At 44.1% G+C, this 17,826-nt stretch overlaps 1 protein-coding gene across 2 annotated transcripts in view; it reads left to right on the top strand.

The window, feature by feature from the left end:
- Positions 1-7,470: 7,470 nt before the first annotated feature.
- LOC147432824 (uncharacterized) overlaps positions 7,471-17,826 on the top strand; it is an 80,584-nt gene continuing 70,228 nt past the window's right edge. For both annotated transcript variants that reach the window (XM_086492625.1, XM_086492626.1), the window contains exons 1-8: positions 7,471-7,605; positions 7,729-7,831; positions 8,469-8,765; positions 8,983-9,340; positions 10,230-10,339; positions 10,470-10,606; positions 14,864-15,173; positions 15,252-16,475. In XM_086492625.1, coding sequence (XP_086348751.1) covers positions 8,616-8,765; positions 8,983-9,340; positions 10,230-10,339; positions 10,470-10,606; positions 14,864-15,173; positions 15,252-16,475 — 2,289 coding nt within the window. In that variant the 5' untranslated portion in view covers positions 7,471-7,605; positions 7,729-7,831; positions 8,469-8,615. The remainder of the gene's footprint in view (positions 7,606-7,728; positions 7,832-8,468; positions 8,766-8,982; positions 9,341-10,229; positions 10,340-10,469; positions 10,607-14,863; positions 15,174-15,251; positions 16,476-17,826) is intronic.

Genomic DNA, 17,826 nt, shown 5'->3' with positions numbered 1-17,826 from the left:
TAGCAAATCAACTTTCAGCTCTTGCTCTCCATCAATTGCCGTGCTGTGTAGCCTATCAATTTTCAATTAGTCCTACATTTTTTTCCCTTGCCCCTAGTCCCCATAACCCTACCCACCCTCTCCCCCCTACCCAATTCCACCCCCTCTCTCGCCCTAGTCCCTCCACCTCACCCCCTACCCCTCGCCCTCCTTCCTCCACCTCACCCCCTACCCCTCGCCCTAGCCCTACCCTCCCTCTCGCCCCCTCACTACCCCTAGCCCTAGTCCTAGTCCCTCGCCTCCTACCCCCTTTCCCCTCGCCTCGCCCTTGTCCCTCCCCCTCACCCCCTCGCCCTCGCCCTCGCCCCTCACCCCCTCGCCCTCGCCCTAGTCCCTCCCCCTCGCCCCTACCCACCCCCTCTCGCCCCTACCCTCCCTTGCCCAACCCCTCACCTTCCTCTCGCCCCTACCCACCCCCTCACTCCCTCTTGCCCCTACCCTTCCCCTCCCCCCTCGCCCCTACCCACCCCCTCTCGCCCTACCCTCCCCCTCGCCCCTACCCACTTTCTCCCTTCCCCTCGCCCCTACCTACCCCCCTCGCCCCTATCCACCCCCTCACTCCCTTTCGTCCCTACCCTCCCCCTCCCCCCTAGCCCCTAACCAGACCCCCTCGCCCCTACCCACCCCCCTCGCCCCTCTCTTCCCCTACCCACCCTCTCCCTTCCCCTCGCCCCTAACCAGCCCCCCTCGCCCCTACCCACCCCCTTCCACCACTCGCCCCTACCCACCCCCTTCCACCACTCGCCCCTATCTAGCCCTCCCCACCCCCCTCAGCCTCAGCAAGTTTTTTCCCCCCCACCTCACATCATCAACTGGCTCTCAACATTCACTCGGTTGCTATCCTGTTGATGTGAAAAATTATTTGATCTGCCATCATAATGAAGCTTAACCCTATTTGCGGTGTTACTCGGGCTTATGGTCATCCTCCTTTCGAGAAGAGTGTTGTTGCAAAAGTGTGGCAAGGTTATCTGCAAGCATGGACCAGGTCATTTTCCTCTCACTATGGTTATCGATAATAAAGATGCGTTGGATCCAAACCAAGCATATGAGTGTGTTGCCACGCCACAGTCTGTATCAGTCTTTGAGATAGTCAAGTCATATGGTCTGGTCTGCTGTTGTGTCTTTGTGAGCTCTGTTGATGTCTCATGTTTCCTTTCTGTTCAGTCTTTTTGAGTGAGATTGTCACGCACATTGCATTGAGGACCACCCACTGTAGAGAGCACGACACATGATCTGCGCTACATTTCCTCATCAAGTACATCTTGTACATCTGCATTAGTAATAGGCTGATATGTGACATTTTCAGAAACCCCCATACTCTATATATTTGCCTCATTGGAATTTACATTCGAACTTCCACCACTGAAAAGAGGCAACAAAGTGTCATAAATGTCTTGTGAGCTTACATTATTGTCTAAAGTACATCAACTGGCTAATCAATTCTTGGTTTAGGGATCAGTGAAGGTACATCCACTTGCTTGAAAGGGTCGAATGCTTACCCTTACCCAATAGTGGTAATCACTTTTTGCAAAGGCAAAGTCTCAATCTATAGTTGAACATTCAAAGGCCTTTTGGCAAGGTTTAGAGATTGACAATGGTGAAGATTCCCAAGGATGCCGCCGAGTTTCTTGGCATGTGGCTCCAATGTTTCAACTCTACAAGCGCACTAGTTGTGTGCAAACACCAATCAAAGTCTAAAATTTAAGGGATTTGAACGGGTAATGTTAACTGTAATCTTAGAACAATGGTTAAAATTTAAACAAAAAACTACATTTTGCGGAGCGAGTTGGCTCATCTCCCTGTAGCTTGTGAATCCACAAGACCAGGAGGCTCTCAAGTGTTATACAATATGGCGGGGTGTGGGATTTTTTTGCTGGAGGGCAACTTGCTTGTGGTGGTAGACAATGGATTTCTCTGGGGTGAGGGACCAGGCTACCTTGCCTATTCTGACTGTGGCTCTTACTCATCGATTTCTACTTTTTTGGCACTTGGAAGAGGCCACCCCTTCAACCTCCTCTTAGGGAGGATGGGCAACTAGTTCAACGTGGCTTTCCATTCGAGGGATCTCCTTTGGAGTGACAAAAACGGGAGGCCCCTATGACAATGAATGGTGACTTTGGCAAGGGTGTGGTTCCCTTTGATAGCATGTTAGCCCGTGGGGGAGTGGATGCATCATGCAAGGCTCTCCTGCCTCAGAGATCATCTTAATGTCCTACGTTGCGGATTGGCTCAGTCTAGGTGGGGGCTGTGTTAGAGTTCATGCATCTCTGTGGATTTGTCTAGTCGGTTCCAGTTTCTTCCAAGGACAAGTGCTAGGGAGTGAGGGCTGCTTTGTGGCTGTGCCCTGCCAATGTGAGGTAGGTTTCTCATGTCGGGTTGTGTCTATCCATGTTTAGCCTTGGGTTTTGGCTTGATTTTATGGCCATTTTTTCTCTTATAGGTTGGGAGTATTATTCCACAACCTTGTGATATTTTTTCCCTGTGCCCCATGGGCATTTGGTGCCCCTTTCCACTCTCTCCCTTTTTTTTTTCATTTATCCTTGGTCATGGGGGCTGATGGTTGGGTCCGATAGCCAACCTAGGGACCTATATAGCTAGGGGGGTGTCACCTTCTCAAGACAACAGAGATCAACCCCAGTCAGGGGAGGCCTCCCTTTGGGGCCCTAGGGGGCAGTCTTTTGGCCCATTGCCATAGAACATGAGAAGGGCAACCGAGTGTTTTTGGATAGTCCTCTCCTCAATATTTTTTGGGAAAATGCCAACAATCGTGCCAACATTTTTGGCAACCTGACGTTTTCTAGCCGAGGTAGAGGGCAACATCTCTACGATGGTGTGGGCCTAGGAAAGTAGAGATAGTCACCCATCTAGAGGGCAGTCATACATTGGCTAGCCGTGAGGGTAGACGATCCTCTCTCTCCAGATCTGGGTTGACAATGGTTCAAGGAGGTTTTGTTGGGATGTGGACGTCTCCTATATCCATGTTCTCTCCTTCCTCAGTGGTAGTGTGGCCCTACAGATTTGGCCATTCCTTTGGATAACACGTTTTCAAGTAGTGTCATAGCTGGTGGGGACATCTAGTTCCTCAACAACGTTTGGATGCCTCTTCCATACAACCTTTTGGAGAGCTCCAACCTTGTGGTCAGCCCTTCAAATGCAGATTTGGCCATGGTTGGCTAGTATAGCAGGTTCTTTTCCCTTTAGTGCTTTGCCTAGCTTTCTGACATGTTATAAATTAGCCCCAACATTCTTCATAGGCTTGTTCCTCGAGCTGGTTCCTTTACTCTTCCTTTTAGTTGTGGATATGTTCTCTTCAACACAAGTACAAAGGATACATTTGATGAAGATTTTAAGGAAGCAAGTTACAATAGTGGGAGTATATGTGCTCTTCCGAGTTTGTATGCAATTTGGCATATTGTATTGGATTGTACCTACAGGTTTGATCTTGGCGGATGCATAGAGGTGGTGGACATTTGGTTTGATCTTAGGGATTTTGCTGAAGTAGCTAGGTTCTTGTTGGACCCCAATGGCTTCTTTGGCAAACATGATCCTCAGGTGACAACCTTTCAGGTCTTCCTATTCTTCATAGTCCAAGATTACTAATGGTGTGATTCTCCTTGAGTCTCGAGTTCCATGAGATTCGGGTTTTGCTACGAATTCAGATACAGAGGAAGTAGTTATATTCCAGGTTGTCTCAAATTTCTTTATGGTTGTACTTATTCTCTTTTCCCAAGATTGAGTGGGAGAGGGGACTTCCTAGGAATCTTCGAGGGAGTTCTCAACTTTAGCTTTCGAGCTTTCCATGATAGTGTTTTCTCTATTCCAACATGAGGTTGAGTCACTTTGTTACCTCATAACATACTTTTGAGGATAGTTCTCTTTTAGAGGGGGCTTCCAGTTTATTAACTTTGGTTTACTTTTAGTGCTCCATTTAGCGGAATATCATGCATGGTGTCTTCTAGTCCTTGGTTTCCTTGCCCATTTCTTGCGGCTTTAAATGGTGTGATTTAGCCCACAATGCAGTTATTATCTTGGCATATATTCTTTAGCCATTTCGGTGGTTGCCTTGTCTTTCGGATTTTTGTTGTGACGGTTACTCTTTCGAGTGCATCCGAACAGTCGTGCCCATGCTTCGCCTTCCAGATTGATCCCTAGAGACTATACCATTCACAACACACCTACTTTTCTTATCCTTAGACTAACACGATGTTTCATACAGGTGGATAGTGATCCTTCTCGGACTAGGAACCGGTTACAATTAGCCGGCATTCTTCAAAGAAGGGAGACAGTCTTCTTGGTTATCCTAGATTTGGTTCCAGGTTCCACATGCATGTTTTTATTTGGATCACCTACCTTTCGTGATCAAGTTACACAAGTAGAGAGCGTTGGAGAGTTATGATAGTTATCCATGGTTCGGGTGTTCTCCCTTCAAAGGGGGATGTGGATTCATCTTGGGAGTCACTTTCTGGGACTACATACTTACAATGCTTGTGGTTCCATGTGCGGTGGACATGATTGCCACTTGATATTGGTGGCTTTTTACATCACATTGTTCTTCTCTTGCAAAGATTTGGTGCATGGTCTTTTGATCTTTTGCGATTAGCTGCAATCTCAGTATTGTTGTGTGTTCCTTTCTGTTGGATGTTTCTTCCCTTTTTACTCTGAGAGTGGGGTGGCATTCTCTCGAGTGTTGTTCCAGATAGATGAAGTTCCTTTAGATACATTGCGGTCCATCATTGTATATGATGGTTGGTGCAGTTCTTTGGTTCTTCATCATCAGACACTTCATTCCTCAGTAGCCTTGGTTGTCCCATTCTTTGGACTTCCTGTGGCAACTTGGAGTTTTTGGAATGTGATATATGACCAGAGGTGCTTATTTATGACTCTTTCCTCAAGGGTGGAGTACTCTAGAGTTGGGAAATGATTTGAATACGAGTAGTTTATGCCTTCACCCTCAATTATGATGCATTCTCGTGGAGCGATCAATAGTAATACCGTTTGCAGATCTTGGGTTGTGCAACTTGTGAGTCAGTTAAATAGAGGAGATTCTTGATAGAGCTCGATTTACTATTTTACTTCCCAGATGTCTTTTAAGGGTAGTAGTTGGATGGCATGATGGCCACATATTATTCGACCTCAGTGTTTAGTAGCAAGTATCCTTGTCCACAAAACCCTCTCTTTACAATTACAACTTGCTCACTCTAGCTCCCTGGTCCAACTTCCTTTCGAGGAGTTGAGAGGGGGTGTTAGATTTCAGGCATCTCTGTGGATTCATCCAGTTGATCCCAGTTTCTCCCAAGGACATGTGTTAGAGAGTGAGGGCTATTTTGTGGTTGTGCCCGACCAATGTGAGGTAGGTTTCTCATGTCAGGTTGTGTCTAGCCATGTTTAGCCTTGGGTTTTGGATTAGTTATATGTCCATTTGTGCTTTTGTAGGCTGAGAATATTATTCCCCAACCTTGTGATATTTTGTTTATTCCCCACCCTTGTGGCCCATGGGCATCTGGTGCCCCTTTCCACTCTCTCCCTATTTTTCCCATTTATCCACGGTTGTGGGGGTTGAGGGCTGGGTCGGCCAACCAGTGACCTCCAATGACCTATATAGCCAGGGGGGGGAGGGGAGTGTCACATTCTCGGGACAACACAGATCAACCCTAGTTAGGGACGCCCTCCATTTTGGGCCCTAGAAGGGGGCAATCTTTTCGCCCATCGCCAGAGGACAGGAGGGGGCAACCCAACGTTTTTGGGCAGCCCTCTCCTCATCATTTTTTGTGCAACCGACAACCAGCATGCCAACGTTCTTGGTTGGTAGCACCTAGTGTTTTCTAGCCCATGCAGAGGGAAACATCTGTACAACGATGCGAGCTTAGGAGAGCAGAGATAGTCACCCATGTAGAGGGAAGCCATGCTCTGGCTAGTCTTGAGGGTTGTCGCCGATCCTCTCTCTTCAGATTTGCGTTGGTGCCAGGAGGTGGATTTGTGATGGGGTTTCCTTCCCATGTGGAGACCGTGTCAGTGGTTTCATGTGTAGGAGTAGTTGGCAATGTCAGTAGCAATTGAAGTTGTGTGCGCCTCGGCTCTATCTAGTTGGCATGTCAGTTCTATGTCGAACCACCCTTGGTCACTTATATGAGCAGATTGTTATCAGCATGGAGAGCCTTTCCCAGATCTCTCTCTCTCTCTCTCTCTCTCTCTCTCATTCTTAGATGTCCTATCTCTTTCTACCTCAATGATCTCTTTCTCCATAGGTGTGCCTTGCTCCTGTGTTTGGCATTGAAGGTGTTCTATATTGGAATCGAGGTACCCATCGAATCACGAGCCAGTTCTTGTCTTCATGGAATCTTTCGCTGCCACCCCTGACAAGTTGCTGGTGGAGGGTGCTTGTGTGAAGTCGTCGGAACTCCCTGTCTCTAGAGAAGGTTAGTGCATGGGGTTTTGCTCGGTTGTTTGTCAGCTTGACAGTATTTGGTGGCTCTCTTGAGGCATGGCGGCATACCTCTTTAAGTGATGGGGCCTTGCCATTGAAATGGCATTATGATTGGTAGGTTTTTGGTAAGGGTTTGCATCCCCTGTTATGGTTGTGTCTCTTGTGCTCATGGTAAGTTTGCTACATGAGGCTACTATGTAATCCTATGAGATCTATATAACTTCAACCTCCAATTGTTGGTGGAAGTATTGCAATAAAAAAAGAAAATTGACACTATTCACGTTATGAGACTGCTATGTAATTCTTTAAGATCTAGGGTAAAAGACCCATATTAAGGACCTCGAAGATGTCGGGCCAAAATATCAAGATATGGTGCGAAATTTTGAGGTTGGAGTGGTGTAGCGGGTAGCTCATGAGGTCGTCAAGTTGGAAAAAAGTCATGACGGCTTTCGTCAAACATGTGGTACAGGCATTTGTGCCATGCTGTGTAAAAAAATTGGACTCCATTTTCAAGACTAACCCTGCATCAACAAAAGGCCAAGTCGGCGACACGATCCGAACTGGCTTCGTAGCCGATAACAAAATGATGTGTTAGCTGACGTACACCAAGAATGCACTTGTGGGTGTAGTTTGCAAGTAGGTTAATTATTGGTATGGGGCTTTTAACTTATTAGGTCTCTCCAATCTCTTAAAAATAAAAAGGGTTTCAAAATAAAAAGAAAAAGTGAAGGGTGAGTTTAAAAAATGAAAACACCCGGAAAGTCAAAAGACTTTTTGTTTCCATATAGAAAGGTGATCTCCTTCACATTGGTGCATTTGTGTTTTTCTTTTCTTTTATTTTGTCTTTAACGTTTTCTTCTTTTTAAAGTGTCTTTGCACTATGTAGATAGCAATTTTTCATTTTGAAGCCGTTAAGAATACCTTAATTTAAAAAAAAAAAAACTTAAACCTCCACTTGTTAGGGGAGATAATTGCAAAAAAAAAAAAAAACAAGAAATGGGCGTCGTTGCACATGTGCTGAAGATGGACAGACAAAGATGGGCAATGCTGTGCTAAAGGAGCTCTCAATGCGTCGATGGAAGGCGAACAGTTGCAAACTGCCATGATATAATAGAAAAGACCTAAAAGATAGCTTTTGCCTGGTATTGTGGCTTGCGACTGTTTGTCTGCCGTCACAAATAACTAATACATCTACGCCCATTTTCTTTTTTCTACTTTGCATGCAAGTGCACGTAACATCTGCTTCCAATTTTCCTTGATTGCAGAACCAAACGATGACAAGATTTTATGCACGTAGCTTTTTTCTACCCCAGAATGCAGAGCAATACAAGCAAGGCAGAAGAGACCCAGGAGTTGAAAAACGCTGAAGTAAAGTTGCCCTCTTCCTATAAAATTCGTCTATGTCTTCCATTCTTGTTGCAGTACTTGCAAATGATCAGCACAAATTAATGCTGAGCAAATTTTCCAATCCAGTAGATGGGTAACATTTCTAAGGAGGCACCCTCTTGAGATCCTATTGAGAATTAGAGATCAGACTGCCTACACACCAAAATGTAATGTGTCCAATTCCGTATGGGATGGTAGGTTGCACTTTACACTCCATGAGGCCTTCCACCTCATTGCTCACCAGCTGCGAGCTTTTTATGGGTTAAGGCTTCAAAGTTTTCAACTCTGTCTAATGCTCAACTCCCCTCTTTTAGCCAAACCCTTTTTGCCTATGGCCTCCACTGCACACACAAGCTGAGCAACCGATTTTTAAACAGCCCTATAGTCATGCAGCTTGAATGTTGCTCATGATGTAAGTGTAAACTCTCTGGTTTCAAGGTAAGCAAGAGACTATAGTTTACTAAGTTGCCTAATAATTCATAAGCTAGGTGCACTGATTATTGAGCTGCTGATAGAAGGCTCTCTAACTATAACTGATAAAGCCAGGTTGCATAAACACAGTGATTGGTTATGTGGTTTCGATTACGTCAAAGGATAAAACTGAAATCTATACTGACAGGTTTTGAGGTTGTAAATTGAAGGAACTTGCCCGTGAAAAATGATCGGTGGTTTGGTCAAACAGAGTTGAGGTCTTTCTTTGCCCAGATTTTCTTTGAGACGAACATGACGTATGTGAGCTGTTTGTGAAGTCTTGTAGCTCAAGATCATGCAACATTTATCAGACAAGGAAAAAAATGTCTCTGATTCCAATACGACAAAGAGTCCAAGCTCACCTGCTAAAGGTTTGGGCTCCCCTGTACCATGGCATGGCAGGCCAGCATCTCCTGCCTGTGCATCAACACCTGATCAACAAGAGGTGAAAACTGTATTAATTACTCGCACTCATCTCTGTAGATGAATTCTGTATGTATTATATATTCATGTATGCATGCATGCATATTCATCCTATTTGTGAATGCATAGTTTTGGATTCATATGCATGTATGTATGTATGAATGCATGTTCGTGTCTCATGAATCATGGTGCTGGATACATGCTTTTACTGGTATCTGATGTATAGTTTTTTTCTACAGGCAATTAGAGAAATCTCTTTTGAACGTCAAAGCCCACACGTTGGAGCACGAAAGTGGACTTTATCTCCATTGAATCATGCCAGGTCATTAGATGTAGCAACCAGACCATTAGAAAGAGCTCTCAACAATGATGTAGCAACCAGACCATTAGATGTAGCAACCAGACCATTAGAAAGAGCTCTCAACAATGCTTCGATGGCATGTTCATTTCCTCCGGGGAACAATCGAAATCTCCTCTCAACATCCAACTCTTTGACGTCCAGTTCATCACTTGGCTATCCAGATGCCTTGGACAATGACATGAGATATCTGACTGATGCATCAGGAATGTCAAGCGGCTCTCCTCAGTTACCACCAAGTAAAGCATTTCTGCACCTGTCTCAATTGAATCTCTTCACATTTTCAGTTTCACTGTCATTCATGATTGCTCTAGCGACTTTGTTGCATTGGTGGGGGGCTATAGGCAATGTTGTGTGCCGGTGTCTTGGACTACTTGTTTGAAGATTGAGAGTTTCAGGTGCCTTCCTGTTTTTTTGACACCCAGAATCGTGACAAGGATTGTTTTGAGAAGAAACGTATCCTATCTTATCCAACATTTATGCCAAAGCAATATGCCCGGGGGTTCTTTTTTATTGGGGGGGGGGGGAAGGGTCACTTTGTCTAAATCTACCATATTGCGTTTGTTCAAGTTCTCTTTTTAAATTCCCTTGTATGTGAATTTTTCAAGGAATAAAATGAACCCTTTTCTCTTAAAATCTGTAAATGTTTTCTAGATTTGTAAAAATAATAACCTTTTGTAGGTTTCCTTCTATAAGGTTTATAAGGGATTATAGTACCCTTTTGTTGCTCTCCCATGATACTCGCATATTTTGTAAGTGAACCCATGATAAAGAAGTCAGTAGAGAGTGAATAAATTTAGAAATAGAAGAAGAAGAAGAAGAGGAAGAAGAAGAGAATTTTAACATCATAGGAAACTCACCCAAGAGACCTTAAAGATCTATCTGACGAGGAGAGTTGAACTCAAGACCTGTTATTCAAGAGGGATGACTGGATGACTGGGCGTCTTTGAGTTCGGGATGACAAACTTAAGCTCTCTGAGTGATATATGTGGGATAGTATGCGAAAGTTTAATGCAGGTTTCTTTGTTATGTGGCTCTCTTGCATGATGATTGCAAATGCATAAAGACTTGCAAGATAAATGCAAATGCGTCAATAGCTTGAGATTAATTGTATATCCTTGTTAACAGGGGCAATTGGCAGACTGTGGGAAGAGGCCATTGTGTCACAAGAAGTTCAAAGTGTGCATCAGCTCCTCAAGTATGGTTTTGATGTTTGTGGTGATGGGGCAGACATACAAGTAAGTGAAACTCCTTGGAGACAGAAGTTGGTAATTTGCATTGCACATGTCTGGTCAATTTTCTAGGGAATCTTTTATGTATACATGTGTCCGTTCTTGACTCTTATGGCTTCAATGTTTGCATTTGCAGAGGCCCCCTTTGATACTTGCAGTTCTTACAGGAAATAATGCCTTAGTCAAATTACTGCTAAGTGCAGGGGCGGACATAAATTGCATTGACAGCGATGGTTTGACAGCGCTACATCATGCTGCAGCAGCTGGAGACCGGTGAGTGAGAATCATTATCTCATGCGGATCCATTCATTTCCAAACCATACGCACGCACATGCACTCTGCGTGTGTGCGCGCACACACACATTTTATTTTAGTAATGCTTTTTCACTGGTGGGAGTCAAGGGAAAACCGACAAAGAATGTGAATGCAAAGAGTGACTCTGCTTCTTCACCAAGGAGATGAACAGTCTAACTCAAAGATGTGAAGCGGAATATCATCTTGGCCAAGATCTGAAGGATTTGGCATTAGGTAAGCTTAAAAGCTGCCAATGAATTGATGGCTGCACTATGCTTTATGACGGAAGTGCAACTGTGCCATACTGTTCGAAGAAACTGGTATCGAAGCCATACAAAGATTGCATGATATTGGGATAGACTATGAGGAAGGACTCCAGACAATCAAAAACACATCCCAATTATTAAAGTCAAGGAAACTTTACCGCAATGCAACTGAGTTCTTCCACTCAAGATTTCTTTAGTAAAGGCAACTCCATAGGAAGCAAAGCAAAGGTTCAGGATGTAGGTTGCACCTGACACATTCAAGATCAGCAATTTTCCTTTGCTGGAAACTAGAAGCAAAGAGGCAGTACTCTCAAAGGCATCTTCAAAGAAAGAGGTTTTCTTTGAGAGGCAATGTGAATGCCAAAACTTGCTTAAGCATTATACGCCGCTCTCACTTGAGAGAGAGACCACCTGCAAAACAACAATCTGTTGGGCAAATTATACAAAAGAAAATCAACTGGCACAAATCATTGATGTAGAACTCCGGCTTGGTTGCTTCTCACCTGCAGTTCTATGGCTCAAAGTCGACACTTGTGAGACGATACTTTGACAGAGTCTCTATGAGGGAAAGGTGTCTCTGTAGCAGAAATAGTGTGTCATGCTCTCCACAGTGGGTGCTCCTCAGTGCAAATGTGCATGAAATCTCACCCCAACGGAATGAAAACAGTGTAAACAATGAATAATAGAGCAAACACAACGGTTAATCAGTAGAACTTGAACAGCATGCCACATGGGACTCGACTAACTCAAATGAACTAGTACAAACTCTGGCTGACAGCACACTCAGCTCCAAGCCCGAACTCACGGGTGCAATGGGGTGTCTAGGCATCAAGTGTGCAGGGACAATGCAGAAGTGCTGTGCATGAATTCCGACTCGAGACGCAAGACGCTCGATCATACACAGTAGATGTTGATAATAGTAAGAGTGTCCTCCGACTGGCACCAACTACACATGTATATCCTGAAGAGCCACCAACGGCTAGTAGATATCCAATCCAGCTAAGCCTATCTCCAAACTGAGGTGGTGGTGACCTGGCCACGGTGTCCACTAGACTACCATCCGTAACACTTGCCATGTGTCAGTGCCCAGGCGAGAGTCCGTCCAGTGTGAACTCCTGACCAACTGTGAGCAACTGAAATTAACTGCTTGTTCTGCATGAGTGATACTGTAACCCTGTTACAGGTTGCCCACCACAAGACCACTCACCATCCCGGTGAGAGGGAACACTGAAACTAGAGAGAACACTGAAACTAGCAAAGAATACTGAAACTAGCAGGACAAATGCAGTCAATCCGACTGAAGCTCTGTGGAGAAGAAATGATGAAATGTAGGTATTTGCAGAATATGATGAAGTATGGCTGCTGGCAACCTGCCACAGTGAGATAGGCTGTACAAAAAGCAGAAACTGAAGAAGGCCCAAGATTGTAGCAAAAGCTCTCACAACTCTCCAATCCATACAGATCATCGGATTTATACAGTGTAACGCTTCTTCGAGCAAATCAAGCTCTTCATTTTCCAAGAGATATGCGCATATATGTACCAACAGCCTGATACACATAGAGAGAGCAAGTCTCACTTCATATGCCAATGATCCAGAAACTGTTGGATCCTCAGGATGACAAATGTCGCCCTTGATGAACAGCAACTAGCCGAATTAAAAGAGATCTTTTCCAAATTGATAGAGATGGCGATGGCAGTCTAACAGAGGTGGAGCTGCGGTCCCTATTAAGGTCATTGGGACTGAAGCCAAATCAACAGCAATTAGAGAGGGGGGGGGGTGTGCTGTTGTGAGCAACGCAAAAAGAAGGGGGGCAACACGAGGAGAGCAGGCTATTGGGGGGGGGGGGGAAGCATGAGGCAAGGGGTTAGGGGGCTATGCCTCTTGGAAAGATGGTGTCAAGTTGTTGAATAAAAGATAAGGCTCTATGGGTATCTTTGTGACCCAAAAAGGTGTCAAACTTGATGCTCTAGTCACCATCCTTAAATTCCTTTTGCCCTTTCTAGGTTTGAATTTGTCGTACTTTGTCTTTTGAAGTTGGTGGTTCTTTGTCGTTCCTGAAGTCCAGCCAAAAGTGGAAGATTTCTCGTCAGGACTATTCGAGGATCTGTCATTTGAGTGTTGGATGTCATAGAATCATCTTTCTCTAAACCCCTTGAACATTGTTAGTGTCCAGGATATACTTTTGTGATACTTTCTTTCCTTGAACCTCACTTGTCTTCTTCAATAGAACTGAAACTGGAACTAGGACATCAGTCGTCCCCAATAGGAACATGTAGTCGATGTTCCGGTATAGACCCATACTCTACAAGTTTTTCTACTTGGGTTGTGTTCCCAAATAACCTGGAAAAGACTCGGACTTTCGTCCTTTGCGTGAATGCTTCTGGCGCTTCATTAGCTTGTTGACTTTGCGCTCTATTACTTTCTTGAACTACTAGTTTTTCTAAGTAGATTTCCTTCCTGCTTTTGGATGAGCTTAACGTTCATTGCCGACTTGAGATTAGGGTTAGCGACACACGAACAAATTGATAACACTTCCTGCTTTCGGATGAGCTTAACGTTCATTGCTGACTTGAGATTAGGGCGACACATGAACAAATTGATAACACTTGTACTTGAAAATAAACTAAAGTCAAGACATGAAGTGTGAAGTTCCACTTCCTGATGCACTAGCCCCAGTTTGGTGCCCCTTTTGGTACTTCTTTTCATATTACTAAAGTCACAGAGTACAAGTACCACTCCCAGGGCACACTTATGTAGGCACCAAGGCCCAAAAGCAAGCCCTACTAAAAAAATGACACCTTGCTTTAAGTGGAGCCCAAAAAAGCTGTCAGCATTGCCACGGCAGCATCATACGGACAGCCACATCAGCAGCGTACGACGGCTTTTCCTGTGGCAAATTCTGGTGCACTTCCTTGGTGCCACATCAGCAAATCTGATGTCTGTCTTACTGCCAAGTTCCTCTATCTGGTGGGTGCAGCCACATCATCATTTTGCAACAAGAGCTAGATGGGAAAGAGATGACCTCTAAGAGGGTTCTGTAGTGTAACTCATTGAATCAACGGATCTATCTGGACATGGTGGTCCTGCGAATAGGCTCACAAGGTTGTCGGTACAGAATCCTCTAGTCTTACCTAGCTTATGGGTTGGCTTTGGGTTGTAGTGTCTCTGTGGCACATCGAGCCCATGTCCATGTGATTCATGTAGCATACTAATCAATTACCGACTAATTCCACAGTTCTTGATATCTACCTCTTGTCCTTTAAGGCGTTCCATAGTGTACGGTTTGCACAGCAATGCAATGCATCTAGTTCTTCTAAATGAGGATGATACGTATTGAGGATCTACTCAGTTCTTTTTGTGATGACAATAATTTGTGCGACACATTTCCAAATTCAATTGTGATTTCATGTCTCTGAGAAGCATTAATAGTTTGTTTTCCGGTTCTGGCCATCTATGGAGGCTCAAGCAGGTCTTTAGAAGTTTGATGGAAAATAAAAGCCTAATGTTCATTCAACACATTTTTATTTGTACCCAGTATCAATTTCCACGTGGCATTTAGACATCTAGTTGCTAAAAACATGTTGATGCATTTGAAATAGTAATCTGGAGATGTATTTCCAGAGGGAATATGGAACATATCAGTTATATTTTAACACACCTTTTCCAGTGCTAACTCCTCTGCTGGACGGGAAAGTTTTATGTGGCCATGCAACAGTTGCCTAATTGGTGAAATTTGAGAGTTCTTCTTCTTACTTAGTGTTCACATTTTAGTAGTTGTTTGTTATCTTTATATTGGACACTTGATACATTTGATGATGATGTAATTGTTTGGTCTCATAGGTCTAATAGGCCTTCTTTTGCGGACATTAAAACATTTCATTTTTTCTTGGTGACAAAATTTGTGGTGTACATGTGCCAGAACTTCATGGTGACTGCTGTATATGTTGACGTGCATGATAATGATGCAGGAGTTTGGTAAAGCTGTTATTGGTGACCGGTGCAGACCTTTATGCAAGGACAAATCAAGGACTGTTTCCTACGCACCTTGCCACTGATGGTCCCACCTATCAACTTTTAAGTCAACGCTTGAAGGCAGACATGGAAAACTCATCCCATTTCTGGATGGGTTTGCCCCATGGATCTTCATCTGGGGCCATGGGAGACCTTGACTCTCAACCGAATGCTTCTCCTCAGAAAAACATCGAAACCCAGGAGAGTGCATCTACTTTGACTGATGAAACACAGACTGTTTCTGATCGTTCAGTTCAGGGCCAAAAGGTGAGTCCTGTCTTTTTCAGGCGTAGCTCTTTTGGGCAATCAGAAATTGAAGATGGGTTGACCAATAAATTTTCGCAGGACTTCAGATTGAGTGTTCCTTCTTCAAGTATTGCAGCATCATGTAATCAAGGTTTTGATGCAAAGCTGGTGAAGGCTGCAGAAAGGAAGGACTTCAATTTCAATGACAGTTGGATTTCTAGCTTTAGTGACAAAAATGCACATGATAAAGTAAAACAATTTTCTGGGTCACAGAATGTCTGGTTACAGAATCTGTTTCTTGATAAAGCAAACAGCCTAGATGCTGCAAAGGCAGCTAGGCTGAGGAATGAAGAATTAAGCCATTCTGGAGGAGTACATGGTGATGGGAAAAATTCCATTAAGCATTCAGGAGGCTCACCACAGGGGTGTTCACCGACAAATTGTACATCGTCTTTGGCTGCTTGCAAGCTTGAGAGCCAGCGGAGGGATTGGCAAACAGAGAGCAAACACCCCAATAGGAGTGCACAAGAAAGACGGGGAGGCTTTGGGCCCATGATCGATGGAGTTTTTAAAGCTCAAGAAGATTTTTTATGCTCTTCAAGTGCACCATGTATGAAAAATGCTCAGGCAACTTTTACAGGCAACAATGCTTCCAACCTTGGGGGGAAAGAAGGTGAACAAATGTCATCAGCAAAAAGTGATCCTGAGCTCTCTAGTTCTGCATCAAACTCCTTTGATTTTGTGCCAGGCCCAGTAGGTGGTTTTGATAGTCAAGTTAAGCCATTAGATATGTCTTGCAGTAACAGTGCTGCAAAATCAATTCATCTGAAACAAAAAACAGAGGGAGATTGTGTTACACCAGAGAACAAAGACGCTTTGAAAGACTTTGACCACAATATAGGCGATACCTCAAGTCGTGATGTACTTTCTAACAAAGATGAAAAAATTCTGACCAGCAAGCTTCAAGAGTTACCAAAACAGGAGGATACACCAGCATTACTTTCAGGGCAACATGATGATTTGCAGATTGAAGGAAAGGAAAAAAAACAGGTGAAGTTTGTTGCTCCTTCAGAGGTTGATTTGGCTCATGTTCGTAAGGACTGGCATAATGCAGCACTTGCTGGATGTGTTGGATGTGGAACTGAAGGCTGTGGGGGCAAGTGTCTTCCAAACCAACTGCAAGGAGATGCAGATCAGGAGAAGCCATGTATGACAGTATCCAGCTCCAAATCCAAAAAAATCTTCAAAAAGGCACAAATGAAAAAAACAAAGAATTTTGAGTGGAAAAGAGGGGAGCTTCTTGGTGAAGGTGCTTATGGAAAGGTATGGGAGCAGAAGATTAAACACGTTCTAAGTGTCTGTTGATGAACAAGGTGAGATCTCACAATGGCCTGCTATTTGAGGTCTCTTGCGGTTTTTTCTATGATCTTTGAAGGTTCTTCTCTTTTACAGTGGCAGCCTACTCAGAGATCAGGCTTTGGGAGATATGCTTTCAGCTGACTCTACTGGTTCTCTTATTTGATTATATTTTTAGCATTTTTTACCTCACAGATTCACATTTCTCACATGGGCATTGATGTGTCATACAACAGCTTTGCACTTCCTCCTATCAGCTGCAAATGGAGACAGGTGGATATATTTCATGTACCTCCAGGGCAGCGGATATGCCAGCTGTGTGACCTAGATCAAAAGAGAGAGGAGCATTACATATGTCGGTACCCACTATATTATGAGATATGGGGATTTCATTCTCTTTATAGAGCGCTCAGGCCCTTGTGGAGGGTGATGGATTACGCTAATCAGAGATGCCTTGGGATTTCCTTGCTAGAGTTATGTAGGCATGGACATGCTTGATCATAGAGTCCGACACAATGTCTTTTTCCACTTCTAGCCATAGAGCTTTGCTGGCTCACCCCTGATCCACAGAGCGTGCAGCTACTTTGGCCTAGTGCAGCACCTCAAGGATTGGCATCCCATACCACCAACCGACACCCTAGCTTGGATGTCTAGGCAAGATTTGCCAATGTTCTATAGTCCTTAGCCACCCTAACCTAAGGGCTTGGTTCTCATTGACCAAACAGTGCTCGATGCCTGTGAAATTGTGTGAGAAAGTAACACTCCTCGTACAGTGGACCATTGTAAGGCAAAGTATGTGTAGAACAATGTGCCTTGTTGGTAATGTTCATGCTCCCTGCCGAACACCCCCTCCATAAGGCCTCTGGAAAAGTATACACCTGCCATTTTAAGATTTCATTGTATTTTACTAAGCTAGAACCTAGGCATGATGACTTCCGGGGGCTAATACACCATTGCAATGTATGAAATATTTAATAACTCTGCATTTAGGCCAGAGATCCTAGTTTCCATCTCCTAGAGGTTGTCTTTTGTGGGTAAATTAGCAATGATGACACAATCCATCAGTTAACTGACACGTTTATAAATAACTGCCCATATCCTTGGCATTTGGTGTTCCTCGTCCCTTTCTTCCGAGTACCCCCAGGTATACTTTTGACAGATCATAGTTATCCTGCACATTAAATCCCTCCCCTAAAAATTTTGGCGGTCTAGGCAAATCATTAGTTTTGATTCCTCATTATTACTTACCAATCTTCTTTTCCACTGGAGAAAAGCTTCAATCTGACATGTCTTCTATAATCTGTTTATGATGTCACTC

Source organism: Adiantum capillus-veneris, chromosome 20, assembly GCF_014529385.1.
Source record: "Adiantum capillus-veneris isolate H3 chromosome 20, ASM1452938v2, whole genome shotgun sequence".
NCBI lineage: Eukaryota > Viridiplantae > Streptophyta > Polypodiopsida > Polypodiales > Pteridaceae > Adiantum > Adiantum capillus-veneris.
This window is presented reverse-complemented; position numbering and strand designations above follow the sequence as displayed.